This window comes from Cyanistes caeruleus, chromosome 2, assembly GCF_971803275.1.
Source record: "Cyanistes caeruleus chromosome 2, bCyaCae1.hap1.1, whole genome shotgun sequence".
Lineage (NCBI taxonomy): Eukaryota > Metazoa > Chordata > Aves > Passeriformes > Paridae > Cyanistes > Cyanistes caeruleus.
This window is the reverse complement of record NC_141702.1, coordinates 61,438,121-61,463,364: the sequence shown is the minus strand read 5'-3', so window position 1 is coordinate 61,463,364 and position 25,244 is coordinate 61,438,121. Positions and strand designations below refer to the sequence as shown.

General features: G+C 42.7%; 1 protein-coding gene across 7 annotated transcripts in view; it reads left to right on the top strand.

The window, feature by feature from the left end:
• PHACTR2 (phosphatase and actin regulator 2) overlaps positions 1-25,244 on the top strand; it is a 129,814-nt gene that overhangs the window by 52,642 nt on the left and 51,928 nt on the right. Inside the window, exon 1 of one of the 7 annotated variants that reach the window (XM_086869045.1) lies at positions 5,137-5,366. The exons of 5 other annotated variants lie outside the window; for them this stretch is intronic. In XM_086869045.1, coding sequence (XP_086725171.1) covers positions 5,324-5,366 — 43 coding nt within the window. In that variant the 5' untranslated portion in view covers positions 5,137-5,323. Of the gene's footprint in view, positions 1-5,136; positions 5,367-25,244 lie in introns of those variants that run through there. One more of the 7 variants, XM_086869027.1, reaches the window with a different exon arrangement.

Here is a 25,244-nt window from a genome sequence, read left to right as displayed (position 1 = left end):
AAGTCTGAGCCCCTCAGATCTTTCATAGGTAACAGCCTTGCTACCCATCACCCAGTGATGCAATCTTAATGTGAGCAAGCAAATCTCATCCAAAAAAATTTCTGCTGTATGTTTTGATCAGGATAACCCTTATTTGCATATTAACTCCTGTGATCCAAAGTTCTGAACCCTTAGCTTCCAAATTTAGAGACTGAACTACAGAAGCTCCTCTCAATCCTGTTGAGTTCCCTTCCATTCTACTATGTAGACAGTATGTGCAAAGGGTTTTCTTGTGGGAGGAGGACTGGTGATGACCAGTCACAAAAACAACAGCCTCTTTTTTAAGGAAGATTTCAAGTTCTTTTATTTTTCCTTATACTTGGGCACTGAAAATGGCAGGTGACAGTGGTGAAGACACAGCATTGCTAAGCCATTAGAAGTAAAAAAAAGGACACATAGAAATATTTTTAAATGTTTTCAAATGAAAGAATATTCTGGGGTTATTGAAAAAGTCTCTGGTTATTAGAAGGAAATGGCCTAAATTCCCAGTACAATGCCTGTATAATCCATGAATATGGCCTATGACTTTGTTTTGATCATGCCTGTTTAAGAACTGCATTCAGTTTCACAGAAAACAGAACCAGTTTTTTGCTCAACCACAACTGGTGTTTCAGTCTCAAGCAAGGAGGCTGTGGTGGTACCCTCCCCAAACTCTTCCCCTAATAACTGCAGGTTCTCTAGAGGCAGGTAGAAATTCAGTGTCCTTGTTAAAAACCTTACTGTGACCATGACTGAAAAAATGACCTTGCTTCTTGCTTGTGTTTGTTCCGTGCCATGACCTTCGTTTTGTTTGTTGTATCATTCAGCTCTGCAGCCTGCCAGACACCGTGCTGCTCATCTCCCAGCAGTTCTGCACACTGGCAGGAGTTGTGAGTGGGTGGACCACATAAAAAATTACCTGTTTGGATCATTTCTGCTCTGGACTCAGTGCCATCCCCTTGGTTTTTCTTAATAAGCACCTGGAAAACAGTCTTTTCCTGTTATGTTTGCCAGTCCTGCATTATGAATCCTGGATTAAATGTGATAGACCTCCTCATGGCTTTTGTTATGTTTGGGGACATAAATTAATCTTGATAACTGAGAGAATAGTAATACAATTTCATCTTTCTAAAATGCCTCTTTACATGAGCCTACAGAACTGTAAAGACCGGGCAACAACATCCTACAAGTTGTAAGCCATCCATCATCCCAGTATAGTAAACACACTGAAATAGACCTGTCTTTGATGTTTTATTGAGGGGAAGGAATTTACCCTTTCAATATATGAGATAGATTATTGTGTGTATTATGTCATTCTGACTTTAGAAAAATTTGGAAGTTTTACATCATCTTCCATGAAGAGATCTTGTATCAGCTGTTTCAACTAGTGAGACATTCTAGTTTTACAAACACTTCTGAAATTCTTATTTTTTTTTTCCCTTTTGGTGGAATATTTCAGTTCTTGAGGATCAGCAGAGCGTCTCTTTAAGAGACTCTCTTTAAGAGAGTACCCACTACAGTACTCAACACAGTAACTTTGGGCAAGAAGAGAAGGGCTGTGTGTGTAGCATGAAGCAATCAGACATTATTAATCACATTGAAATCTCAAATCTAACTGGGACACAGATTCAAGGAGCCCCAGTGGTGATGCTGTGTCAGAACAGTCTGGCATGACTTACTGGCACCTCTCGTACTCATCAGCTGAACCACTGCTTCAGCACCTGACGGAAGGCACACATATTTTGGCATCTTTTTACAGAATTTCCTTCAGTAGAAGACTAGCCCTGGATAAAACGGTCATAGAAATTTTAATCCTGAAATTCTCACTTTAATCTTCCCCTGCCTGTTTTTGCTTTGCTTGCAACTGTGGATTTCCAGAAACTCCAGGAAACTAAAATACTGCAAAATGCTTGGAAGTTCGTTTGTGTGTCTTATCCTTTCAGTTGTTTAGATGCAAAGTGGAATATACAGCCTAAGATATCCTAAGATCATCTACACCCTAAAACACAAGTATACCAAATAAAAGTGTATTTTATCTACATAATTGTAATATCAAATCTCTGCTAGAATCATTTGTTATATCGTTAAACTTTCAACTGTTCTACATGCCAACTATCAACATGGCAAGAAACCTAATGCGTGGATAAGAACACCTCTATCATAGTGCAGAATAAAACCAAATATTAAATGTGTGTATTTTGTGTGGATGTTCACATGTGAATGTCAGTAGGATGTTAGAATCCCTTCTGTGTATGTATTTATTTATACATAAATATAGTTCTATATATAAGAAATGTAATATATCTTTCAACAGCCCAGTTTCCCTTACCATTCATAGAAAAGAAAGCTGCCAACCATCAGTTAGCTTAGGAAGAAAAAGACAGATACAAACTCAACAACCAAACCAAAAAAAAAAATTGGTAACTACTTCAATTACATGAAGGATGTGGTAACTAAATTTCAATTATTTAGCTCACTAATTGACTTTGAGGACTTTATTACTTCACGTGAATCATTGCAGACAGATGGTATACAATTTTGCATTGTAAACTGGGCTTTTACGCAGGAGGGGAGCACAATTTCCTTTGATAAAATTAATGAGATTCACCAGAGGCAGACAGGAACACTTTTATGTTCCTGTTTACAAGTGACTCCAAAGAGGTAACTCGAGTTTCTCAAAACAAAGCCTTTAAAAATAACTTTTCAAGGTAAGAAAAATGAACGTGCCAAATTGCATGCAAAAAAAATCCTGAGAAATTAATGACAGAAATTGTCTATACAACAAGCCGTCCTTCTGGAAGCCCTTCCTTGGGTTGACAAAGGGACCATTAGGCCATCTACCTTTCCCTTGGCTCTCACTGCACAATTCTGCCTTGTTCTCTGCATAAACCCCACTTGGTTGTCTTCAACACTGTGCTTTGCATGGAACCTTGGTTTGGGGATGTCAGACAGAGAGTCCTTCCTTCAGTGCTTGGACATCCAGGAGTGTTGCAATGCTGTTCTTTCCTTGCAAGGGCACTGTTAATTTAAAATGCAGTATGTCTGTTTGTCCCAAGTGCATTGGCTTTTTTCACACCTTTTGTTGGAGATCGCTTTCTGTGGTTTCCATCTTATCTCGTGGATCTCTTTCCAGCTCTCTCACATCACACAGCATCTTTTTAAGGGATGGACAACTGGATATGGGACAGCACTTTTTGTCTTGTAAAAAGCATAAAGATGTAATGATTTCTACCTACCCTTTTCTACAGCTGTGTGTACATATCAATCTCTTGTCTACCATCAGCAGCTCACTAGGAGCTCATGTTGAGTTTCTCCAAGCTCCTATATGGAGTGACTTTCAGAGATACAGTCCTCGGCCATGTAGCTTGTGTTGTTCCGTCCTGCAAGTCTGACTTTTTCTCTTTTTGACCCTATTAAAACATACTTGTTTGAAAGACCTGACTCTATTAAATAATCCAGTTAACTCTGTGACTGCCGTGCTCTCATTATCTGTTAATATTTACTCTGTCTAAAATTGCTGCCAGTGGTGATTTATTTGGTCTTTTAAAAGCTGTTTGAAATAATATATCTCTAGATTCCTGATGAAAACTCTGAAGAGTCTCCGTGCAGCTCACCAACAGAAACATCCTCATTAAACGCTAGCGCTGCTTGGACAATTGATCTGCTTTTCATTTAGATCTTCATCTGTTTGTGCTTTATTAATTTTGTGCTGTACTCACTTTTTTTTGTTCTTACTAAATCAAGTACCTAGCAGAAGTCTATTACACTCAAGCCTCTAGCAATTTAATGCATAATCATATAAAATGAGGAAATTAAATAGCTGTTTACCGGGACCTATTTTCTATAAAAAAACATGAAGTCTAGCATTAGTTGTATTCTCCAAGTATTGGCTGACAATCATAATTCTTCTGCCTACCACACAGGCAGCAGATACTTCTTGTGCTCCTTTTGTGTCCTTGGTATAGGCCCAACACTAACACACTTCTCTACCTCTTGAAATATCACCACAGTGCCAACACATGCAAAGATCAGCTAGCCAGACATCAACCCCTCTAGGATTTTCCTCTTGGATTTCCAGACCGCTGGGAAATTGTAAATTCACCATGTCTTGCTAACAGATGCTCTTTAGGTGAGCCTCCAGCATCTTCTTGTGATACATATGCATCTCCCTGATTGTTTCTGGATACTGCATAGTAATAGCTATTAGGTGGTCAAGTTTTGGTGGGGATGGGGGTGGGGTATATTTTTTTCTCTCTTTATTTTTTCACCAGTGGGAATTTGTTTAATCTAGCATTAAGCTTGTATCACTGCTTCGATGATGCTTACGCTTTAAGGAAGACAAATTATCCATTGTTCCTTTTGCTCTAGCGCTATGTGCACAATATCTGTTTCCTGCCATCTTCCCCATAAGTTTATCCAATTGCTTCTATCCCTTCTTGTCACCTGTCATGGCGAAGTTCTGTCTGGATACTGCTGTCTTTGACTACTTTTTTTCTTTCAAAACTAAAAGTAGTTTTAGTCTTCGATGAAGGTACCTGTGTGAATGTCTTCGATTACGTATCTGTGTGTGTGTGGCGAGGGTCGGGCACTTTTCCAGACCTCAGCCACAGCCAAGCGAGCCTGGCCAGGATCCCACGCCCTGCCCGGGAGCTCACTCCTCTTCCTCTCGTGTCGGCAGCGCAGCCCTGACAGCTGCTCCAGCAGTGAAGCACCTCAAGCAGGGCCATGGGATCGCTCCCTGCGGCTGCCTCAAGTTTCCCCTGTACCTTCAGAGGGGATGAGAAGGGGTGGGAATAACTCCGTGTCTGGACTAACGCTGTGCAGTAAAGCGAGGATAGGCAGGGATCGGGAGGCCAGCAGCGCGGGAAACCCTTCCGAAAGTCCTCGTAGCTAAAGGGGGTTTTTGGTTTGGTTTTTGGTTTTTTGGTTTGGTTTTTTTTTTTGTATCTTTGTTTGTTTGTTTGTTTGTTTGTTTGTTTGTTTGTTTGTTTAATTTATTCAAGACGCCTGCGATGCCGGCGCTGCCCCGCTCGGGGCCGGTGCGGGAGCGGCGCGCAGCCCCGGGCCGGGCGGGGCCGGGGCGGGGCCGGGGCGGAGCGGGGCGGGGGCGAGGGGCCGGGGCGGCGGCGGTGCCGGGCAGCTCGGGGGGATGACAGGCAGCAGCCGCCGGCCCGCAGCCGGAGCAGCCGCCCCCCGCCAGCCGGCGGGGAGCGCGGGCCCGGCCAGCACCGGGATGTCCCCTCGGCAGCAGCCGCGGCGGAGGCTGCGCGCCCCGCGGGCGGCGTGAGCGCTTCCCGGCCAAGCCATGGGCCAGACCTCGGTCTCCACGCTGCCCGAGCCGGCCGGCGGTGAGTACCGGAGGCGGCGGGGCGGGGTGCTCCCGCCGGGGGTCGGTGGCGGCGGCGGGCGAGCCGCGGTTCCCGGGCGGGCGGAGCGGTGCCCGCGGTGCCGGGGCCGCCGCCGCCGTCCCGTTCCTTCGGAGCGCAGCGGAACGGGAGGGGCCGCCGCGCTCCGCTCTGCGCTGCCCGGCTCGGCGGCCCCCGGAGGGCCAGAGGCTCCGCCGTGCCTCCCACCTCCCCCGGGGCTCGGGGCTCCTTCTTTCCCCGTTATTAAATAAATAAGTACGGAGGCTTCCCTTTCGTAGGGAAAGGGAAGGAGGTCTGGCACCTCGCCCAGGAGCGCGGCTAGTAACCCGCCCAGCTGGTTGCTTTTAACTCCAGGACATTTTATGTGTAAGCAGACTGTTGAAAATAAATAAATAGCGAATGAGTGGAACTGTTGCGGGCCCTTTCTCTCTTCCCCTCCCCCCAAAAAAAAGCAGTCCTGACTGTTTGCAACTTTTTGAAGAAAGTACGAGCTTCTTGGGAATGTTGTTTGGAGGCATGTTAGGATAACCCGGTGTGTTTTAGTTACTGAAAAACAGAGTGTGTCTCTTCCCACAATAATAGGATGTAGAGTCTAAATTAACTTCAGCAAGGTTTGAAGTTTCCTGTGAAATTCCTGCATGTCTGTTTTTCCTCGATGCCTGTTTCCTTTACATCCACTAGAAAAAGCCCCAAAAAACAACAAAATCCTGTTGTGGACTTTAATACTGAAAGCTGAACTTTATCCTTAATTTACTTATTGCTGTTAATGTGGGGATGTTTTGTCAAATAGGAGACAGTGCAACAAACTTTCTCTTTTCCCCTTTTATTTTTTCTTCATGGCCATTTCAGTGAATAGTTTTAGTATTAACACATCATTTTCAGATTAACTCTGTTATATTCCTAGTCACACCATCCCAGTCAAAACCTTGCATGATTTTCTCACCTGTCAAACATCGAATGAAAGAGAAATTGGACCATTTCCAATAAATGTTACCATCCTGTTGAAGGTTTCACCCGGCAGCCAGTGTGTTAGAATTGTTTCAAGGTAGTCATCGGGAAGCTGAGGTAAGGAAACAGATGGGCTGGTTAAAAATTTTTGTTCAACTTCCTGCACAGAAAAAGTGACCAAACTTTAAGTGCAGAAGTCTATTGTGAGAGAATTTTGCCTTGGAGGGGCCTGTATCTTGATTAAGGATAACTGTGGTGCCTGTGGTCCCTTGGCTGTGTGATAATGGGCAATAACTGGGCTGAATTTCTAGCTTTACCTCAAGGAAAAAAGTCACAGTTGAATTCTTTCCTGATTGAAACCAAAATTTTCAATCAGGAGCAGTAAGAGACAGGTATCTGAAGATGTAAGTTGTGATGATGTTGCCTCAATATTGCCAAGTAAATTTTAGTTACCTTCATTTTAAGAGCACTGCAGTTTGTGGTGAGACAGTAGCAGTACTTCAGGGAGGTTTCACAGAAGAGTAATTCCACTGCACTTTCATCATTGTTGAAATTGTTGGGAGGGTGTATCCTCAACAAGAAACCATAGGGGCAAGTGGGTTTCTGGGTGGCATGGATTCTTGGGGAGTGCACTCATTTGATTTCTCTAATCTGTTTTACTGATGTGCTCTGGAAACTTAGTCCATCGTGAAGTTTGGGAGGCCCTGTCCATCTGTGATCAGGGCAGGAGAGTGACTTCCACTGGTTTCTGTTCCATGGGTTGACTCTTAGGCAGGCAGACCTAAAATCTTCATTGATTTTGGCGTGCCAGGCAGCTCCAAGCCATTTAAGTCTTTGACAGCTGCTAGAGATTAGAGTTGAAGGAGATATCTGTCTTGCACACGCAGGGGCTACAAATCTGTTTTAGTGCTACGGAATCAATAGTGCATTCAGATCCCCAGTGAGCCACACAAAAGCAGCTGTGAGGAGTTGCTTGCCTGTTCACTCCCTTTTCCCCCAGCCATGCCAGCCTGGAGGGCTCAGAGGGGCTGTTGGCTCTGTGCAGGGGAGGGCACCACCACCGTGGTGGTTTGATGTAGCAAACTAAAGTACAACATTTTTCCTGAAAGTCACAGAGTGACTGAGAAGAGATAAAATATATACATAATGCAACACTCAGGATGGACCTCAGCCAGTGTCCTGAACAGTTGGGTTTTTAAAGTTTCCTTTAAATTAAAGGTTTTACTCTTGGAAATGTAAAAATATGTTGAAGTACTTAAACAGATCGAAGTCCTAATGTTACTCTCCTGTTGGGTTAAGGGCAGGACTGAGGCCTAATCATAAAATTCAGAAGTCTTTCTTGACTGGGCAGATGTATTCATACCAGGTGGATTAGCATGCCTAATAAAGAGAGGAAGAATTTCAGATTTTCATACTCCATTGGAACTTTCTTTAGCAATACTGTCCTGCTGGAGTTTGCCATCAGCTTCATGTGAGTGGCTGTTTAAGTGTTGTGGACAGGAGGATCTGGGCTTTAATCATCTCTCATAACTATGAGTGGTAGATGGGCAGCAAAGCAGGTCTTGTATTGCCTGGCTGGTGTTCGTAGGCAGCTTTTGCTCCTTCTCCTAGGCTGCAGCTTTCCAGTCATTTAGATATTTTTTTAAAGCTTGTTTGTTATCTGCCATGGTTAGAAAATGTGAACAAACATCAATTGCAACAGGAGCTTGGGAAGACAGTATAGATATGTGGATAAGGAGGAGCACATATTATCCTTGTTCATTTTCCTTCCTCTTCTCTGATTTTCCCACGCCTGGTAGGACTTGATTAACGAGATCTCTCCCCGTTTACTGGCTGGAGTTGAGTGCTTTTGGGGGTTATCAGCCATTGTGTGCAAAAGCTATCACTTCTACTTTCTGATCTACAGCTTATCAAAGAGCAGCAGAGCTGTGCACTTTTTCAGTTTGGGTTTTTATTTTCGTTTTAGATTTGTTTCCTTTTAGATTTGTTCTTTGGTAGTTCAGTACCAGGCATAGCAGAGAGAAACAAACAGGGGAGATGTGATCAGCATATCGGGAAGGTAGCATTTCAGAGCAGAACTAGTTAGGTGGCAAAAGATTTTTGTTGTTTCTTGAGTGGCGATGCCTTGTCAAGAATGCAATTTCCAGTAAAATCAGACCTTGTTAGTGTTCCTAGGAATAGGTCAGGCAGCTCAGCATGGAGCACAAGCAGAGGGTATGCAAAGGGGTAGGACAAGCTGCAAAGGGAAGGTCCCGGGAAACTCTTGCCCCACAGGTCAGGATGCTCACTGGGGCCATCTGAAGACTGGGGTCAGACCCCTGTGCTCACCTCCCGTGCCAAGGATGTGATGATGTGATCTGCAGGGCTGTTTACTCTGGGGTGGGAGGAGTTCCTCTCCTCGCATACGTTTTGCAGAAGCAGAGCACAAACTGTCTGGCTTGCGTTTCATCCTTTTACAGACACACAGGTTTTTTTTCAAGGGCATGAAAATGTACTTCAACAGCACAGGAAAACCATTTCCCACCCAGCTCCCCCCGTGAGATGAAAGCAGTCACTGGCAGGATCCTGTTGTTTGTTGACCTTGGCACTTGGTGAAATGATTCTCATAGGTCAGAAGTGGACATGTTTCTCAGACTGCTGCTTTTCATCTCTCTTGGCTTTATGGGATTTCCTGTTCATGGATGAGGAAACAGCAGCTTCACCTGTGTCTGAGCAGAGGAATTGTAATTGTGTTAACTGGGCAAGCTTGTCATAATCCTGAAATGAAATGGAAAACTATATTTGCTTCAGCACTTCTAGGTGTTGGTAAACAAACTAATTGGTTATCCATGGAGAAATTCCAAGACTTGTCTAGTAAAATAAGTTGTTCCAGTAGTGCTCTGCATTAGTAGCTACTTGTGAGCCTTACTGAGGGCACTGTTGTGGAGCAAGCCCTCCTGTTCCTGAGGAATTGGACATGGAGATACTCAGCCATAGACCAGAATTCTCATCCTGACTCAGTCCATAATGACTCTGAATGTGCAGAAAAGCCCTCAGAGTAATAATTCTTACAGGGTTTAAAAAGGAAATTGATTTTTCTCCTCTGGTTATTTTTTCTTTCTAAAGTGGAAGAATTTTGAAACTCATTGCACTTTACAGGAAGGCATTTCAAAGAGCTTACAGGTGCAGTGAACTACTCCCAACACACCTCAGCTGGTCATTTCAGGTTTTGCTTCACTTGAAAGAATGGAAAGCAGAGCTGTTGAGATGAAATGGTAAGTTCCATTTGATGTGAAGCCCCAAATGACTTGTCCACAGCCACAAAGGACATTCTTAGCAGGGAGCCTCATCTTCCTTATTTTTTTTTTCATGAGATTTAAATTGGTTGGGGACTTTGAGGCTGAACCCTCATAAGACTACAATGGGAATCCTATGCATTTTTCCCTGCTTTTTTATGCTTTTGTAAGTTATGCAAGAGTTTAAGTGAAATGTAAAGGTGTACCATTTTCATTTGCTACTAAATTTTTATCCAAAGCTTTTCATCTTTTTGGGAAACTCATTCTTCACTCTACTAGTGCTGTCAGATGGGACTACAGTTGTGGCAGCTCCAGAATTTGGGTTAATTAAGTATGTCATTTGCATTAGACTTCAGGCTGATTGAGTGGATATTTTGATGCCTAGTCAAAGGTATAAAAAGCCCGTTTTCAGACAGGATGGGTAGCTATGAAGTTGCCTTCTACTAATGGGAACTGCAAGAGCTCTTTTAAAAAGTTGTGTTTCTTGAGCTGAAATATGAGAAGCAATGGCAACTGCTGGGAGTGTAGGTCTCATCCCGGTGCCAACACCATGGCTCTGATTTGTGCTGTTGGTGAGGGTCTGAATGTAAGTGTGTGGAATGAATCACTACTTATAGAGAAAAAATTTCAGTGTAGCATGTTTATGGAACATAAAGCGTACGTGCTGCTGCATGCTCTGTGATCTGCCAGAGCAGAGCGGTGCCCCCGCGGCCGCAGCAATTCCTCACTGCAGAGGAGGCTGCAACCTGAGCCTGCACCCTGGGCCATGGCCGAGAACATGGGTCTCATAAGGACACAGGGCACCAGCCACACCACAGGGACCACGTGTGTGTGAAAACAAAGGTGTAGTCCTCAACAGGTTGATGTCTCACCTCTTCTCCCTCTGAGGCTGCTTCACAGATGACCGGAATTTCTCCTCGTTTAGTTGCCAAGGTATGTGACCTTTCATGTCAGGCATGCTGGCTGAGAGACCTTCATGTTTGGTAGCCACTAATCACCTGTTCGCAGTGTTAATCATCGGCTTCCTCATCTGCCATGAGGAGAATGAGAGCTTCCAGGCAGGGTGCAGAGCCCTGCTGGCTGCCTGTGTTTGTGTGGGGGTTGTCTTCTCAGATGACCACCCTGATACTTCCTCCAGATGAAAAGCTCCTGGAAGATCTTGTTTCCTGCTGAGCCCCCTGTGCTAAGCCCCACTGACAACTGATCCCATGCCGCTGGATCCCAGCCACCCCTTGGATCAGTTGTCCTTCCTTCCTAGATTCTCTTCCTTGGTTTCCTTACTGCTCCTGAGTCATATGGCCTCGTACTTAGATGGCATTTGCTGTTACAAATTTGAATATGCTTTCCAGTCCTTTTTATTTCATTCCTTGCTTTAAATGGAAAAACTTATCACAAGGAAGCAGGACATCACCTAAGATAGCCAGGAGGAAACCAAAGAGCTCTCATATCCTCATCAGTGTTTGCATCATATCACAGTCCAGCCTATTAAAAACAGAAAAAAATGTACCCATTTATATTTTTCTTTATATGTTTTTCCTTTAAATCGTCCTTTATTCATTTTGGACACTGATGGATTTTTTAAAATCCTTCAGCAAACGGCCCGCTCCCAGAACTTATTTCTACCCATTGTATTAAAATTGTAACAGGGGATAGAAAAATGTTTCTGATATGCAGAGATACCCCAATTCACTGCCATTCAGTCCTATGGAGAAGTCATTTTTGAACTGTCCATGTGTTGTTTTCTCGAGCAGGCACAAGGCAGGTTCCTGATCCTGTTCTTTTTCTGATAGGAAAGGATTGGCTTTCGAGTGGGGCCAGTTCTAAGTGATGATAAAATTACTGTAATAACAGGCAGCAGGAGCTCTGGTCTGCTTTGCCCCCAGAGGATCCCAGAGAGCTGGACTGGCTGCTGGTGCCCCTTCTGAGCCAGAAGAAACTGTGACTACAAACCATGGGCAGGGAAAGTAGGCAGATAACGAAGGGTGGGTTTTGTTAGTTTTTTCATCCCCCAAAGCAAAATCAAAAAGTGAGGCCAAGTAATTTATATCTCCCCCACCTCCCTGTACATGAACTCTACAAGCCTGACACAGCCAAGTGTATTTTTGGGCAAATGTAAAATTATGGTGGGGTCTGGAGTGTGCCATTTCCTGTAGTGTCTTATGAAATGGTTCAGTGGGAACTAGGTAGGAAGATCACTGTGGATATCCAGGTGATGCAGGGTACGAAGATGTTCTTCTTCTCACTGTGTTTGACCAGAATCAAATGAGTTAACAGGGCTGGGTGTCCTCTCTTCTGTGTTTGGAGGTTTTTTTCTGAGTTTAAATATTACAATATGTGGATCAATTTAACCTTGCCTTTTTGTAGTCCACATAGTGGTTTGGACTAGCAATCAGCAAAGACCATGAAATTGCCTCTCCTAATCATATGGCAGCTTCTTATTAGGAAATTTGATTTAAGACATGAGCTTCTTTCAAGGCTTGATACAAGGTTGCTGTGAAGGAATACGAATTTAGTCTGTCCCTGACTTGGTCTCAAAGGGAAAGTTTTATTTACCTTTTTGTTCTCTCGCTGCTTTGTACAACTGTGATAATCAGTGTAAGTGGGAAAAAGCTAGGGAGAAATGAGGATCTGGCTGCTCCATCATTGTAGGGAAGTACAGGGTATGCTGTCAGGTTGCATGTGAGTTGAATGAGAATGACAGGTCATCAGAGGGTTAGCCAAATCTGTGTCAATTATAGCTTTGTGAAAATGAAGTTTTATATGAAAATATAAGAGCTGTGTTGCCTTTTCTTCTCTGATTCCTGCATTGGTTTCATATGAATTAGGATGATGTTTTGCCTAGCAGAGTTAGGCTGTGATACAGCTGTCCTAACATTTGAAACTGTATGAGCAAAACCAGCTTGGTTCCAAAAGATCAGCCTGCATTCCTCACCCCTGAGAATGTGCTTTTTTATTATTTTTTTAAGATGTCTTCACTCTGACTATTTTCCCAAACAGTCAGCACATCCTCATCAGGTAGATGCACCATAGTCATTCCAGTGTTATTTAATCCTTTTTGTATTTTCTGAATCTGAACGCTTTAATGTGTTGCCCAGCAAAAGCCCAGGAATGGTGCAGAGACCTTAGATACCAGTTAGGCTTTAAAGCCTGGGCTATTGCATGATCTATGCAAACAGATCATGTAGTTTATGATCTAGAGATAATTCACAAAAAATACAGACAATCTCTAATATTTATTGATTTTAGCTAACTCAGTGATTTGCACAATTAGAATAACTGTGATATATGATGAAACTTGATGTTTTTACTGCTATAATAATTTACACATTCAGCTTAAAACATTTTTGCTGGTAGCTTCAGCTCAGAAAGTGAATTCTTGCCTGGGGGTTTGTCACCTCTGGTTTTATTTCTGGGGTTTGCAACATTGTTGATGCACAACTGTTCTTTCACTTGACGCTTTCTGCTGAGGAGGAAGGCAGGGCTGGCTCTTCATGCCTTCTACCTGCATGGCTGTAGAGCAAGTGCAGAAAACCAAAGGAAAGTGATTTGGATCCCAGCTTCTGTTTGGTAGTCAGCTCAACTAAGTAAAATAGCATTTATCGTGAGTGAAATTTGGTCTGAAAAAATGCCCAGGAAACCTCACGGGAGGGCAGCCTGTCAGGGAGGAGGATGGTGTGTTGAAGAAACAAACTACTGCAATGGAAGCCTGGAAGCCAGAATGTGGAATGTTCCCTGCCCATGGCAGAGGGGTTTGAAATAGATAATCTCTAAGACACCTTCCAACACCAAACATTCTGTGATTCAAAGAGCCAGGCTTTGCATTCAGCTCAGCCTGCTGCAGTCAGGTGCACAGTTGATCTTCCCTCTAAAACCAGGAGGTGGGAAGCAAGAACCATGTGCCAGTGTCCATGTCACCATCCTCAGCAGCCTGCAGCCTCTGCTGGCATATGCCAGTGTAAGTACTGGGTGGATGTAAGTGTAAGTGTTGGGTGGATGTCTGGAGCAATAGGAGATCATGGAAGAGCCCCAGCTGCAGTTCCTGTAGCAAGTGAGATGCCCAGGATGCATATTCCTAGCTGGGGAAAGCCTCGGTGTGACTTGTACATCTCTCACCTCTACTGTTGGAGAGATTTTAGTGCTTGGGCACCAAACAAGTGAATTTCACTCAGCAGCAGCTTCCTGAGTTAAAAACATTGTGTGATGTGAGTAGTAAGAGAGGGTCCAGTTTGTGACTCCTCTCCCAATTGCTCTCCTTGCTTACAACCCCCAGAGATCTACTTACCTGAAATATTTATGTCATAACAAGCAATATAAAGTCACACAGACTGAAAGCTAATCTCTGTGGGCATTTTTCCCCCCCAAGATTCTGGATGAATCAACAAAGGAATGACACTTTCGTTGCATGCTTGTGAAAGAGATTTAGTGGGATACAATTAAGTAATTTGAGTCACGTTACAACTTAAAGTCCCTCTAAGCTGGTGGGAAATGGTTTTTAGATACTATCTGTCTTTATGAGGAGAAAAAAACCCCAAACAGTCCATTGCCAAGAAATTAGATGTGTTTAAATTATGCATTTATAATGTGTTATAATTTATTTCATTGTTAATAATTCAGAACTGGCTGTGCATTTCCTTCCCTGTAAATTCATTCAATGTGTCTGAAGATTACTGGTTTTTTTCTTGGAGTTTTATAGCTTTATTGCGTTTCTGAGGGGAAGGAAGTGTTGGTTTTGGCACAGATGCTAAGAGTATTCTTGTTCTGAAAATGTGAAGCAGTGTTCTAGTGCACTGCAAATCTGGCCTCTTTTATGTTTATACAGAGAAGGGTGTAGTGGTTTTCCTGCCTTACACATTTTGCCACCATGAATGATTCTTTTACTCACAAATTGTTCAAGTGATTGATAAAAAAAGGAGAATATTGCTATTAATAATTAGTGCTAAAATCCATACGAGGTTTAAAACAATTGCAGAAATTGCAGGGTAGTTCCTGTGCTTAAATTCTTGAAGGAAACTTTTGGAAAGCTGGTCTGACTCTTATGTGAGAGGACACTAGATTTGATTTCTTGGAAAAACAATGCTGTTGTTTATTCTTGCTTGAATATTGCCTCTTTTGACACATAGAAATAGGGTATGGAAGAAATAAGTGAGACACAATAGAGACTCTATCTGTGCAAGGGAATGAACACTAAAGCAGACAACTAAGACTGTGGATAAAGACAGTTTCTTGAGAGCTGGACAAAGACCAAGCAGAAATATTATATACTTTAGTTGGATGAGGAAGTAATAAGAGAGTAGAAGAACATGAGCCAGCAAGAAAAAGAAAGAGATATGAACTACAAAGCATTCAGAAATTACCTGACTGTCACTCTGCTTTAAAAGCTTTCTGTTGGGCAGTACTGTCATGTAACTGTGTCATGTTACAAAGAGAACATGATTCTGAAAAGAGGAAGAAAGTTTGTGTTGGGAAAGCCTAGGGGAATTCTCAGAAACCTGAAACTGAAAAAACAAGAATCTTGGACACTTACAGAAACACCTCTCTTAACTCCCTCCTGCACTTCTTCTCCTGCTGATTTAATTTTCCCATTGCTACCGTAGGCAAGGCGGGGGAGAAGAGTAAGAGAGTGTATTTTAGACAGACCCAGCAAGATGAACAGTGTGTTTCTGAAAAGTTTAATGCACCTGGAAACTCTGTAGCTTAGTTTGAAGTGCATAGTCAAAAAATGTGTTGAAGGAAAAAAAGTATTTAATGTCACTATTGGATCTCTAGGATTATGCATTTTTGAAGGAGAAAAAGGAAAAAAGAATGTACCTTTCTAGCTGACATCCATGAATGTTGAACAAACCTTGAGAATACAGGTTTAGGCCACTAGAAAGTATACCAAAGCTAAGTATTATTTTCAATACAGTTTAAGCCATTAACAAAAGCTTGGGACTTTGCAGATTTCTCTAGTTAGCAGGAGAAGCTGGACACAAGATTTGACGTCTATCATTGCATGCTGTGTCTAGACTAGTTTTTAGTTTGGCAATGGCTACAGTGGCTGCAGCTCAAGCCTGTTAAGGTACAAGCCTTTCCCAGCTACTTCAGTGCAAAATCAGCGAGATCTGATAGCATGTAAGAATAAAGGCCACAGCTAATCACCCTGGCATGATCTTGAAGGGTTCATGTTGCCCAGTTCTGAAATCTTCCCATGGGTATTAATCAGTCCTGAAGATGGGTCTTGTGTGATAGTTAAATATTGTTTCCCCTCCCCCTCTTGCCATAGAGAGAGCGTGTCAGACCTGAAAGTCATGGACCTTGGACGTAAGTGAGCACAAATGATTGAAGTCATGCCATGGATCTTTGTGGTTTCACCTTTCCACCGGCTGTCCTCAGGGATCTGTTTGTAGAGAAAACATCTCTCCCTTTCTGTAGCTCATCCTACATTGCATTCAGGGTTTCCTCAACCACAGAAGAGAAACATTGCAGGAAACATCACCAGAAGGTGAGATGAACCAAAAAACCAAAATAGCATTGCTGTATGAAATCCTTTGTTAGGCAAGTTCACCGTGATGAAGGAATCAGCTGAAGACAGCCAGTGAATTATCCCACTGCTGTGGTTAATTCTTTCTTTAGCTTTGGCAGGAGAGCAGGCTCCTCAGCCTCTGCCTGTGGTTCAGCAGATAGCATCATTACACCCTGATGTCCCTGGATGGGAATGCTACTGGTTAGCATATTTGGCAACCTGTTTTTTTTTCCCCGAGGGCCTGTATATAGCAGCAGGGCAGAACTGAGACCCATGTCCTTATGTCAGCAGGGAAGTGTCTGGTTGCACAGATGAGTTTTCTTAACTCCCTAAGAATTGATGCATCCTCTTTATATATGGGTCCAGAGGTTTCTTTCTTTCAGTTTAGATTTTTTCTTGTTTGTGCAGTAAATTCCATGTAAGACTGAGTGGAGAGAAAAGGAAGAGCAGATGCAGAGCTTCTAATTAAATTAGCCATTTCCTAAAAGCAAATAGCAGGCACTTCAATCTCATTAAAAAAATACCAGCATGGAGCCCATTCTTTCTAGTTTAAGTGATTACTTACATGTCCAGATGTCAACGCAGGGAAAACTTGCAAATGTAGAGAGGTTTATTTTGTATTACTGTGTATATTTCCTTATAATTCAGTCTTTGCGCCTACTATTTTTGGTGCCTTTTTATTTTATTAATTTTTTAACATAAGGAGTGGCTGTAAAAGTTTTGAGACAAAAAATGTCCTTCTTGTGGAGTGAAAAGAAAAAGACTGTGTTTGAGTTGAGAGAGGAGGGAGAGAAACTGGGATAATGCTGAGGTGGTGCAAGAGGTGATGCTTCAAGGAGATGGGTAGTAAAGTGGGAAGTCTTTTATGAGGACTTCCACTAGCCTTCTTCAGTCTGGCAGCTTACTGTGAAATTAGGTGAGAAAGGCAACCATTAGTTTATCTTGATGCATTTATTGTTGGTATCATATTGATGACTCTTTTAATGACACACTGGCAGGAGCATTTTTTCTCTAACCCAGGAATTGTGAGTGAAGTCCCATTGAGTGATGCACATGTGTATGGAGTCACATACACTCACCAAAGTTTTTAGCTTCAGACTAGGATTGATGTTATATTTTGCTGTAGATGTCCATAGCACAACTTTCAAGATAACTAACTATTTTTCAAAATATTTGTTGTGTCCATTAAAATAGAGAAGCCAGAGGTCTGGTAGTAGCAATTGTTTGCAGTTGTAGGAAGGGTACATGAGAGAAGGTGAGAGACAGAGCAATGCTCCGTGGAGCTCCCAGAAGTAAAAGTACAAGGGTAAGAGTCCTTTGAATAGCAGAGATTTTCTCTGGGCCTCTCCAGTTCTGAGTAGGTGCCATAAGAAGTCAATTGGATCCTTTTGTTTTGTGGATATAGCCCTGCATTTCCTCCACTCCACTCCTTTCTGTATTTGCCTGGAAAAAGCCCCTTGCATTAAACTGCATGTCAGTGAAATTAGTGATGAGAACTTTTCCTTGCACACAAACCTACATAATGTTTTTTAGTTACAGTCCTTTCAGTATTTTCACCAATTACACATTTCACCCTGGCTTTATGCTCTGGCTTGTTTTAGTTGTGAAGTTCATGGGTTTATTAAAATATTAGATGGAGTTAAAGGTCCTTTCTAAAAGCCAGCACGCAGGACCATGTCTTCCAGAGTATTTAGTAGTGAGGCACTTCCCTCTGCGTGAATAACAAGACCCTCTTCGTATTTTGTGTTTGAGTTTTTCCTTGCCTCCCTGATGAGCAGGTGCTGAGCCCAGAGTGCTGCCACTGCTGGGGAAGCAAACTGCATCCCTGTGAGCTCCACACTCCAGCCAGGGGCCATTCCCAGCCTGTATGCTGGCCCTGTTCCTGCATAAAAGTGTGCAGTATTAGTGATAAACCATGGTATTCCTAGCACATGAGCAAATTAGGCAAATGCAATCTTTTGTCTTGCTCCGAGTCTGAACAAAATGTGCGTGCCATAGTAATCCTTCCTTTTTTTATTTCTTGTTATTCATTACTTTTTCTCCTTTTCTCAAAGCTAAACTTCCCACTAAATTCAATTATACTCTAAAAGCCTGTGTTGGCATGAAAGATAATTAAAAGTCCACTCAAACCTTTGATTCCCGCATGGTTTAAAAGACAGAAGTTTAAAGTCAGCAGAGAGTCTGACTGAAGTGGGAGGGCGGTGTTGGTGGTGGAGCAGTTTAGATTGGAAGCTTTGAGGACACATCTGGAGGTTCCTTGTCCTCCTCAGGGCAAGTGTTACCTGAAATAGGATCCTGTTTTCCCTGCTACCTTGACACAATCCATGGACCCTTTCCTTTAGCTGGCTGCTCCAGCATTGCTGAGCTGATCTGGCAGGGGCTGATTTACAGTGGGTCACCGTCTGGATGCTTGGCCAGGCTGCTGCTCCCTGTCCAAAAACTAAAGGCAGCCTTTCAAATGCAAGGCTAGCTACAGCCCTGTTGTGTGGGCCACGTGCATGTTCCCAAACATGAAACTAAAGTGTTCTGGCTTAAGTGAAAATTCTTACAGAACTGGTTCAGTTCCACCAGTGAAACTGATGGTGACCACTATTCATAAACGCATGAAATGTCATAACATTTGTCAAAAAGCTTCTGACTGGGATACATCTTGCATTTCTGTGCTTTTCAGTTTAGTATGTTATTCATGATCCTATACAGGAATTAAAGAAAAAAAAAAAAAAAAAAAAGAGCCAGTTAACATTTGATTTAGTTTTTGATTTAGTTTAATTTCATTCCTTCTAGAACAAGAAAATATTTGGTGAAGGTTGGTGGTGCTTTTCTAGAACTTCCTTAAAACCTGAGTCAGGCTGTGCTGCTGTGCTTACCTATATTCCTTGTATTCTTCACTTGCATTGATGTACAGAAAATTTCCTACTAAATACAGAAATCTTCTGTTTTGCTTATTGTGGCTTATATATGTTTCATCACAATTCCAGGTTTTTCCCTGATCTGCCATAGCTTTTGTGAGCACAGCATGTGAAAGACAATGCTTCTTCACGGCAAGGAGTTGCGTGGTGTAATGCACCAGTCCCTTTTTGGGTCTCTCCTGGTGTTAAAATTACCACTCTCTCCCAAAGTTCAGCATCCAGCTAGGGTGAAAAGTGAGTACAGGGTCTAAAAATGTTGAGTATGTGTGCCAAGTACTTGAATGTTAGCAAGAGTGGGAGTGAGGTTTAAGGGAAGTCGTAAACCTTTTTCCAGGCAAGCAAAATGACTGAAATCTTTATCACTTCTTTTAGTTTCCAAAATGTCACAGCTTCTTGCTAAGCTCAACAAAGTTGCCATCATTTATTTGTAAGCTGCTTGAAGGTGTTCTTTTAAAGAATAATTACTAACCTTTTTCTTTCAAAACCTGTTCTTACAGAAAGCATTTTTCACTGGAGGTGGAGTTACAAGGCAGTTTTTTTCAATATGGTATAGAAGTTTTCAGGAGGTATTTTCTGGGGGAGGTAAATTGCCAGGGGTTGCAGGAAGGCCTTCTGCTCCTTCAGTTGAGATTGGAGCTCAACAGGTTTCAAACTTCATAGTCAAAGTAATGCTGGGGAGTGGCTGTGAACACATTGTGCCTTGCAGAGGGGCTCAGGGACTGGGTTTGAATCCTGCTTGCCATTCCAGGGCTTCAGTGTTCCCTCTGTGCCCACTGGGCATGGGGCAAAGGTCATCCATTGCCTGTGGGATCTCTGCTTTCCTATCCTTCCTTGGATCCCTGCAGCACTGTAATTTTGGGGGCTGCTACATGGGAAGAGCAGAGACCCAAGCAAGCCCTGCCTGCCAGGATGGACTGCTCACCTCTGGGCAAACTCTTGGAGACACACCCTGGAAGTACCACCAGTGGAAACAGTGATTGCTCATTCCTCTGTGAGACACTTTGTCCATGTGTTGATTCATCGTTAGCTAAGCAGATAAATAGCCCTTTCTCTCCCTTGTCACGTGCATCAGCAGCTGGGTGGGTTGTAGAAAGCCCAGGATGAGAAACAGTCGAGTCAGGCAGAAATTGCAAGCAGGAATTTCTGGAGTATTCCTGTGGGCTTTCCTAAGAAATGGCTCGCTTTCCCAGGGACCGATGGAAACAGGCGTGCGCTCCATCACATAATGTTCCCTCTCTAGGAAAACATTTGGTAGCAGTTTAAAAAAGAAAGCTTTAAAGATCTTAAATAATGCCAAAGATGAATTTGGTGAAGGCTGATGCTGGACATACTTTATTTGCAAGGATTTGGAATTTCTAGTGCTGCTTGGATTTGCTAGCAATAGGTCCAGGTCTTGCCAGTCATATTTGGTTTTTTTTGCACCACCTATTTCATTTCAATCAAGTTCTTACTATGGCACTCATCAGCACATGGCTAAATAGTAAAGCTTTTGTTCTCAATTCATCTGTATCAACAAGGTCATGGCACTTGTAATCATAAAACTAAAGGAACCTGATAATTGCTAGAACAGCTTCTGTTTCATTTGTTTTTTTAAGTAATTCATGTCAGTGTTTTGTATCCCGGCTTGTAATTACTCAAGGGTCACGTAGCCTCTAAATAAATAAGGAATAATAAAAACATTTTTTAAATTAAAGCTACATTTTTTTAAGGGTTTAAAGACATTCTTAAAGAAAATGCAAAAGACAATGAAGTGTGTCATTCCATAGTTGGAGTGATGTCTGTCTGCATTAATCTGGCTAAAATAGGCTAAGTTATTCTTGTGGTCTGTATTGGGTTTTGTACAAAGTAAATAAATCAATAGATTATCTGATTCATGATCAGCCTGAATGCATCTTAATGGTAATTGGAAGGCTTAAAATGTTTCATTGGGCTATGATGACTACTAACTCCTAATTCCACTTAGAAAAAGGAATGGTTTTCCTGCACAGCAGTGTATTGATGTGTGCTGGAATAACTGGGTGGGCTCAGGTGCCCCTGACAGGCAAACAGGCATTTCCTCTTTGCTCTTTGAAGCTCTGTGTGCTGGAGCTGAGTACTGAATGAATATTGTTAGGCCATGTGGTAGTATAGTGCTGGAATGCACTGGTGGAGAGGAGATGGGGGCTGGAATTTTTCCCATTGGTCCTTGCTTCCCAGCTCAAGGGATGCTCATCCAACTCCAGCTAAAGCAGTTCAGTTTAAACTAGCACATTAAAGTTGAAGTTGGCATTTTGTTTTAGCCTACAGAGAGCAAAGATATATTTTATGATTGCTTAAAATGCCAATGTCTGAATGGGAAAGTTAGAAAGGAACATGCTGCAAAAAACCTCATAGGGGCTTGTGGACAGCTAAAAATTATTTTTAAATGCAACAACTGAGCAGGTGTCACTGAAAATCAGAAATCTGTGTTTCAAGCTATTGTCCTTCATTTTATACCTGGAGCTGAAACAAGAATGGTCTTTTTTGGTGTTTGTCCATACGCTCTTTAAACAAAGAGGTTCTGATCTATGGCCAGCCCTCTTTAAGCATAGCGATAATGCAATCATTCATTATTAACAGAGAGCAGAGGAGAAGCAGAGGTCTCAAATACATCAGGAACAAGCAAGTGGGGAAATGAAGGTATCAATTATGTATCTGCCATGCTGGTGCTCTTACAGAGTAGCTGTTTTCCCCTAAGGGAAGAATCCGCTGGGAGAGCAAAGCATATTTTTAGTGCCTTCTGTGACAAGAAGATGATGTCTCCCCAACTGAAGCTTCAACAAGCTCCTTTCTTTAGCCCTTTTCCCTCCCAGGAGTACTTGATGTGCTGGTTAGTCCTGGGCTGGTGCCTGGATCTAAAAGGAGAGTGCTGCTGGCTGTCCCACAGGGAAGTGTGATCCTGGTTTCCAGCCCTGCCTCCACAAGTTACAAGCACCTGCGTGCACTGTGAACAGGGCAGGCTCCAGCCCAGCATCCCAGTGCAATAAGCTGAAGGACAGCAGCTTTCTCATTTGTAATTTGTTCCAACTACAGGTTGGTTTTTTGTATTACCAGCACCTCACTTCCATAAACACTGATTCCATGGAAAGACTGAAGTAAAAAAAAAAAATAAATCTATGAATACAGCCTCAAACCTTCATGGAGATGGTACTACAATTCTGCTGGGTTTTACTGTAGGTGATTAACAGTGCCATTACCTTGCTTCATGGAGTTACTGTTTCTTGATTGTGTTTTTTACACACTGTTTTTTAAAGTAAAACTGAATCCCATCACAGTTGCACAGACTCATCCTTTGGCATGAACATGCCCCTGAATGTCTGAGTTTAAGCTGGCAAAAGAAGGGCAACTGGGCTGCCATATGACAAATATGTCAGCTTGTGCCTGATTTTCCCCACCTTGACCCTAGTAAAGAAAAAGTTACAGGGAATAAAACAGCTGTTGGCTGTGTGGCTGGGGATGGAGAGGGTAATGAAACATGATGCAACTTGGCAACTCATTTTTCCTCATAGCAAAGAAGATGACTTAGACTGTATTAAGAATTATGATATTATACATACAGAATGATATGAATTATTTTTACAGGCTGTGGTTTTAGAGTTGGAAAATTAGTATTTTGACTAAGAAGACTCTGTTTAATCATTAATAGGTTGTTCTGAGTATTTTGGAGTTTTACTATTATTATTTATTCAAGTTGGTATCCAGCAACAAATACGAGCATTTTAAAGGCAGCTAAAAACCGAACTTAAAAATAAACACAGTTCTCTCTACAAAGACGGCAGAGCTAAAAGCCTGTACAAATATTTGCAATGACAGCAACAATCAGAAATTTGCTGGTTGGGTTTAAAAGCGTTCTTGACCTCCCTGGCAGGATTCTGAGGCCAGCAAGGTCAGAGAGAAAGACTTTGCTTTGAGGTTGACTCGCGCACATTTGGACAAGTGCAATATGCTGTTTCCTGTACCAGAAAAAGAGGTGTTGAAGCAGTGCCAGTATAGAAGAAAATGTTGCTCTTGAAAGGCAGCACAATGAGCTCTGGACTGTCCTGTCCCAGGCATTTAATTACATGGCTGATCAAATTGCTCCTAAGGTTTTGGGTATGTAAATGTTCTGTTATTCATAGATCAGGAACTTCTTGTCATAGTACTTAGGAGTGAGGAAGCATTGGGATGAGAGCTCACAAAAGCAGACCTGCTTTCAGATATATAAACGTGTTAATTGTGAGAGATTTGGTTAAAGATAGTGAAAATAACGGGAAAAACAAGTGTAATATTCATAGAGAATTGTGTTAGGCAAGGGCACTGGATGGTCTGGAATGAGTTGGAGTGTGTTCCTCACCTTTTTCATGCTGAAGAGAAGAACAGCTGATGATGTTAGCCCTTCAGGTGGTCATTGCTTCAGCACTGGATGTGTTGCAGAGCATCAAGCATCTCTCACACCTGTTGGCAGTGAGCTCAGGTGATCACTTCCTGGCAGAAGTCTTCCCTCTCTTCACAGACCTCTCTCCCCTTCACTCCTGTTCTGTTCCTGCCCCAGCTCAATGCTACACTCTCCAGTTCAGTAGAAGGAGCTGACTCAGTTTTAGAAGCCCAGACAAAGGCTGTTTTTCTTTTGTCTCAGTGCAGTGATAATGTGCAGCCTTACAAGTGGTCACCAGCGTGGCTGGTGGTTCAGCTAAGGTTTCTACTGTGGTGGTGCAAAAACACAGGCTGAGATGACTGGAAGCCCACTAGTGTGGGCAGCATCTCTGTAAAGCTGTACCTGTGTCCTGCCTCCTCCTGCAGTGGTGATGTCTTCTGGGGACACTGCCAGAGATGTGCGGGGAAGTGCCTCTGTCTTTCCAGGTGTATCAGAAGCATGGCTGAGAGGGATCAGCAGCTGAGTCCTTTAGCCAATGATGCAGAGTAGGTGAGTTAGCAGAGTAATCTCCTAACATCCTGCAGCATCTCCTTAGGGGTGATGTACAGCTCGAGAAAGCCAGCCAGCTGAGACCTGTGACAGCCTCAAGCTAGCTTAGGGATGGAGAGGAGCTATAAGCATCCCAGAGTAACTTTGGCCATGCTTTTACTGTCTTGCTAGGTTTTTGACTCAGAGTAGACAGTGAGTAGCTGGGGCCACCTGAGGGTGTGGCACACCTACCACCCCATCTTTCCTGTCAGTCAGGTGGCACTGGAGATCTTTCCCTGCCTTCCCTTGCCTTAGCAGGTGCTGCTGCTAAAACCAGCCATCCAGGGACTCCTGGGCTGTTTGAGGCAGATAGACAGTAAATTGCTGCTGGGGAGGTGAAAACCAGGGCCAAAGGCTTCACTGTGACTCTCCTCACCCAGTTTTATCTCAGCAGTGGTATAATACACCTATTAACTACTGCAAAGGTGGTTGCTTTTAATTCCTCTTTATCACCACACAGGAGAAAGGCCACAGGTGCTTCAGTTTATTTTCACACTTCTAGCCAATATTTGCTGGGGAGAGTTACCCCCTTGCCTGCAGCTAAAAAGATTTGTTGTAAATTTATTACAATTATGTTTCTCCCCCATATTAAGGCTGTGCCAAGAAAAGTCAGTAAAGAAATATTTCCAGTTTTGCAGTTCTGCTTTTCAGACGTGGTTTTAAAATATCAATAGAATTTACTAAGATGAGTACATGCAGCTTACTATTAGGAGACATTACAAAATCATCCAAAAAATATTTAAAATGTGAATAGAAATATATACCATTGTACTCCAAGGAGATTTATCCCTTAATATTCAGACACAAGAAGCATTAATTTTGCAATTAGCAGCTCAGTTGCTTAAAGTAGTTTGGTTGCTCTTTTATGTACACTGCTTTTAGTTGTTTTTTCTGTCCTCCCACATCTTTGTTATTGTGCCTGGATTTTCCCCCCCATTTTTGTGGAGGAGTTGCTTTGACCTTTGATATGCTGCTTCGTATATCTGGAAAATGTAACTGTCTGGAAACTTTCCATTTGCTGATTTTTTTCTCAAGTATTGGGGTTGAGGAAAAAAAATAATAAGCAACCTGAATTAAACCTATGATCCTTTTCCTTCTGGTTGGAGCCAGCTGTGTCCAGGGTTAGAGAGGAGGTAGCAAGAAGATTTTCAGCCAGATTGCTTTCAAACCTGTGTAACAGGATGGCTGAGCATTTGCTTGTTCCTGCTTCAGGAAGCTGGAAGTGTGGAAGTTAAATATGTTACTGAAGAGGAGAAATAAGTTGTG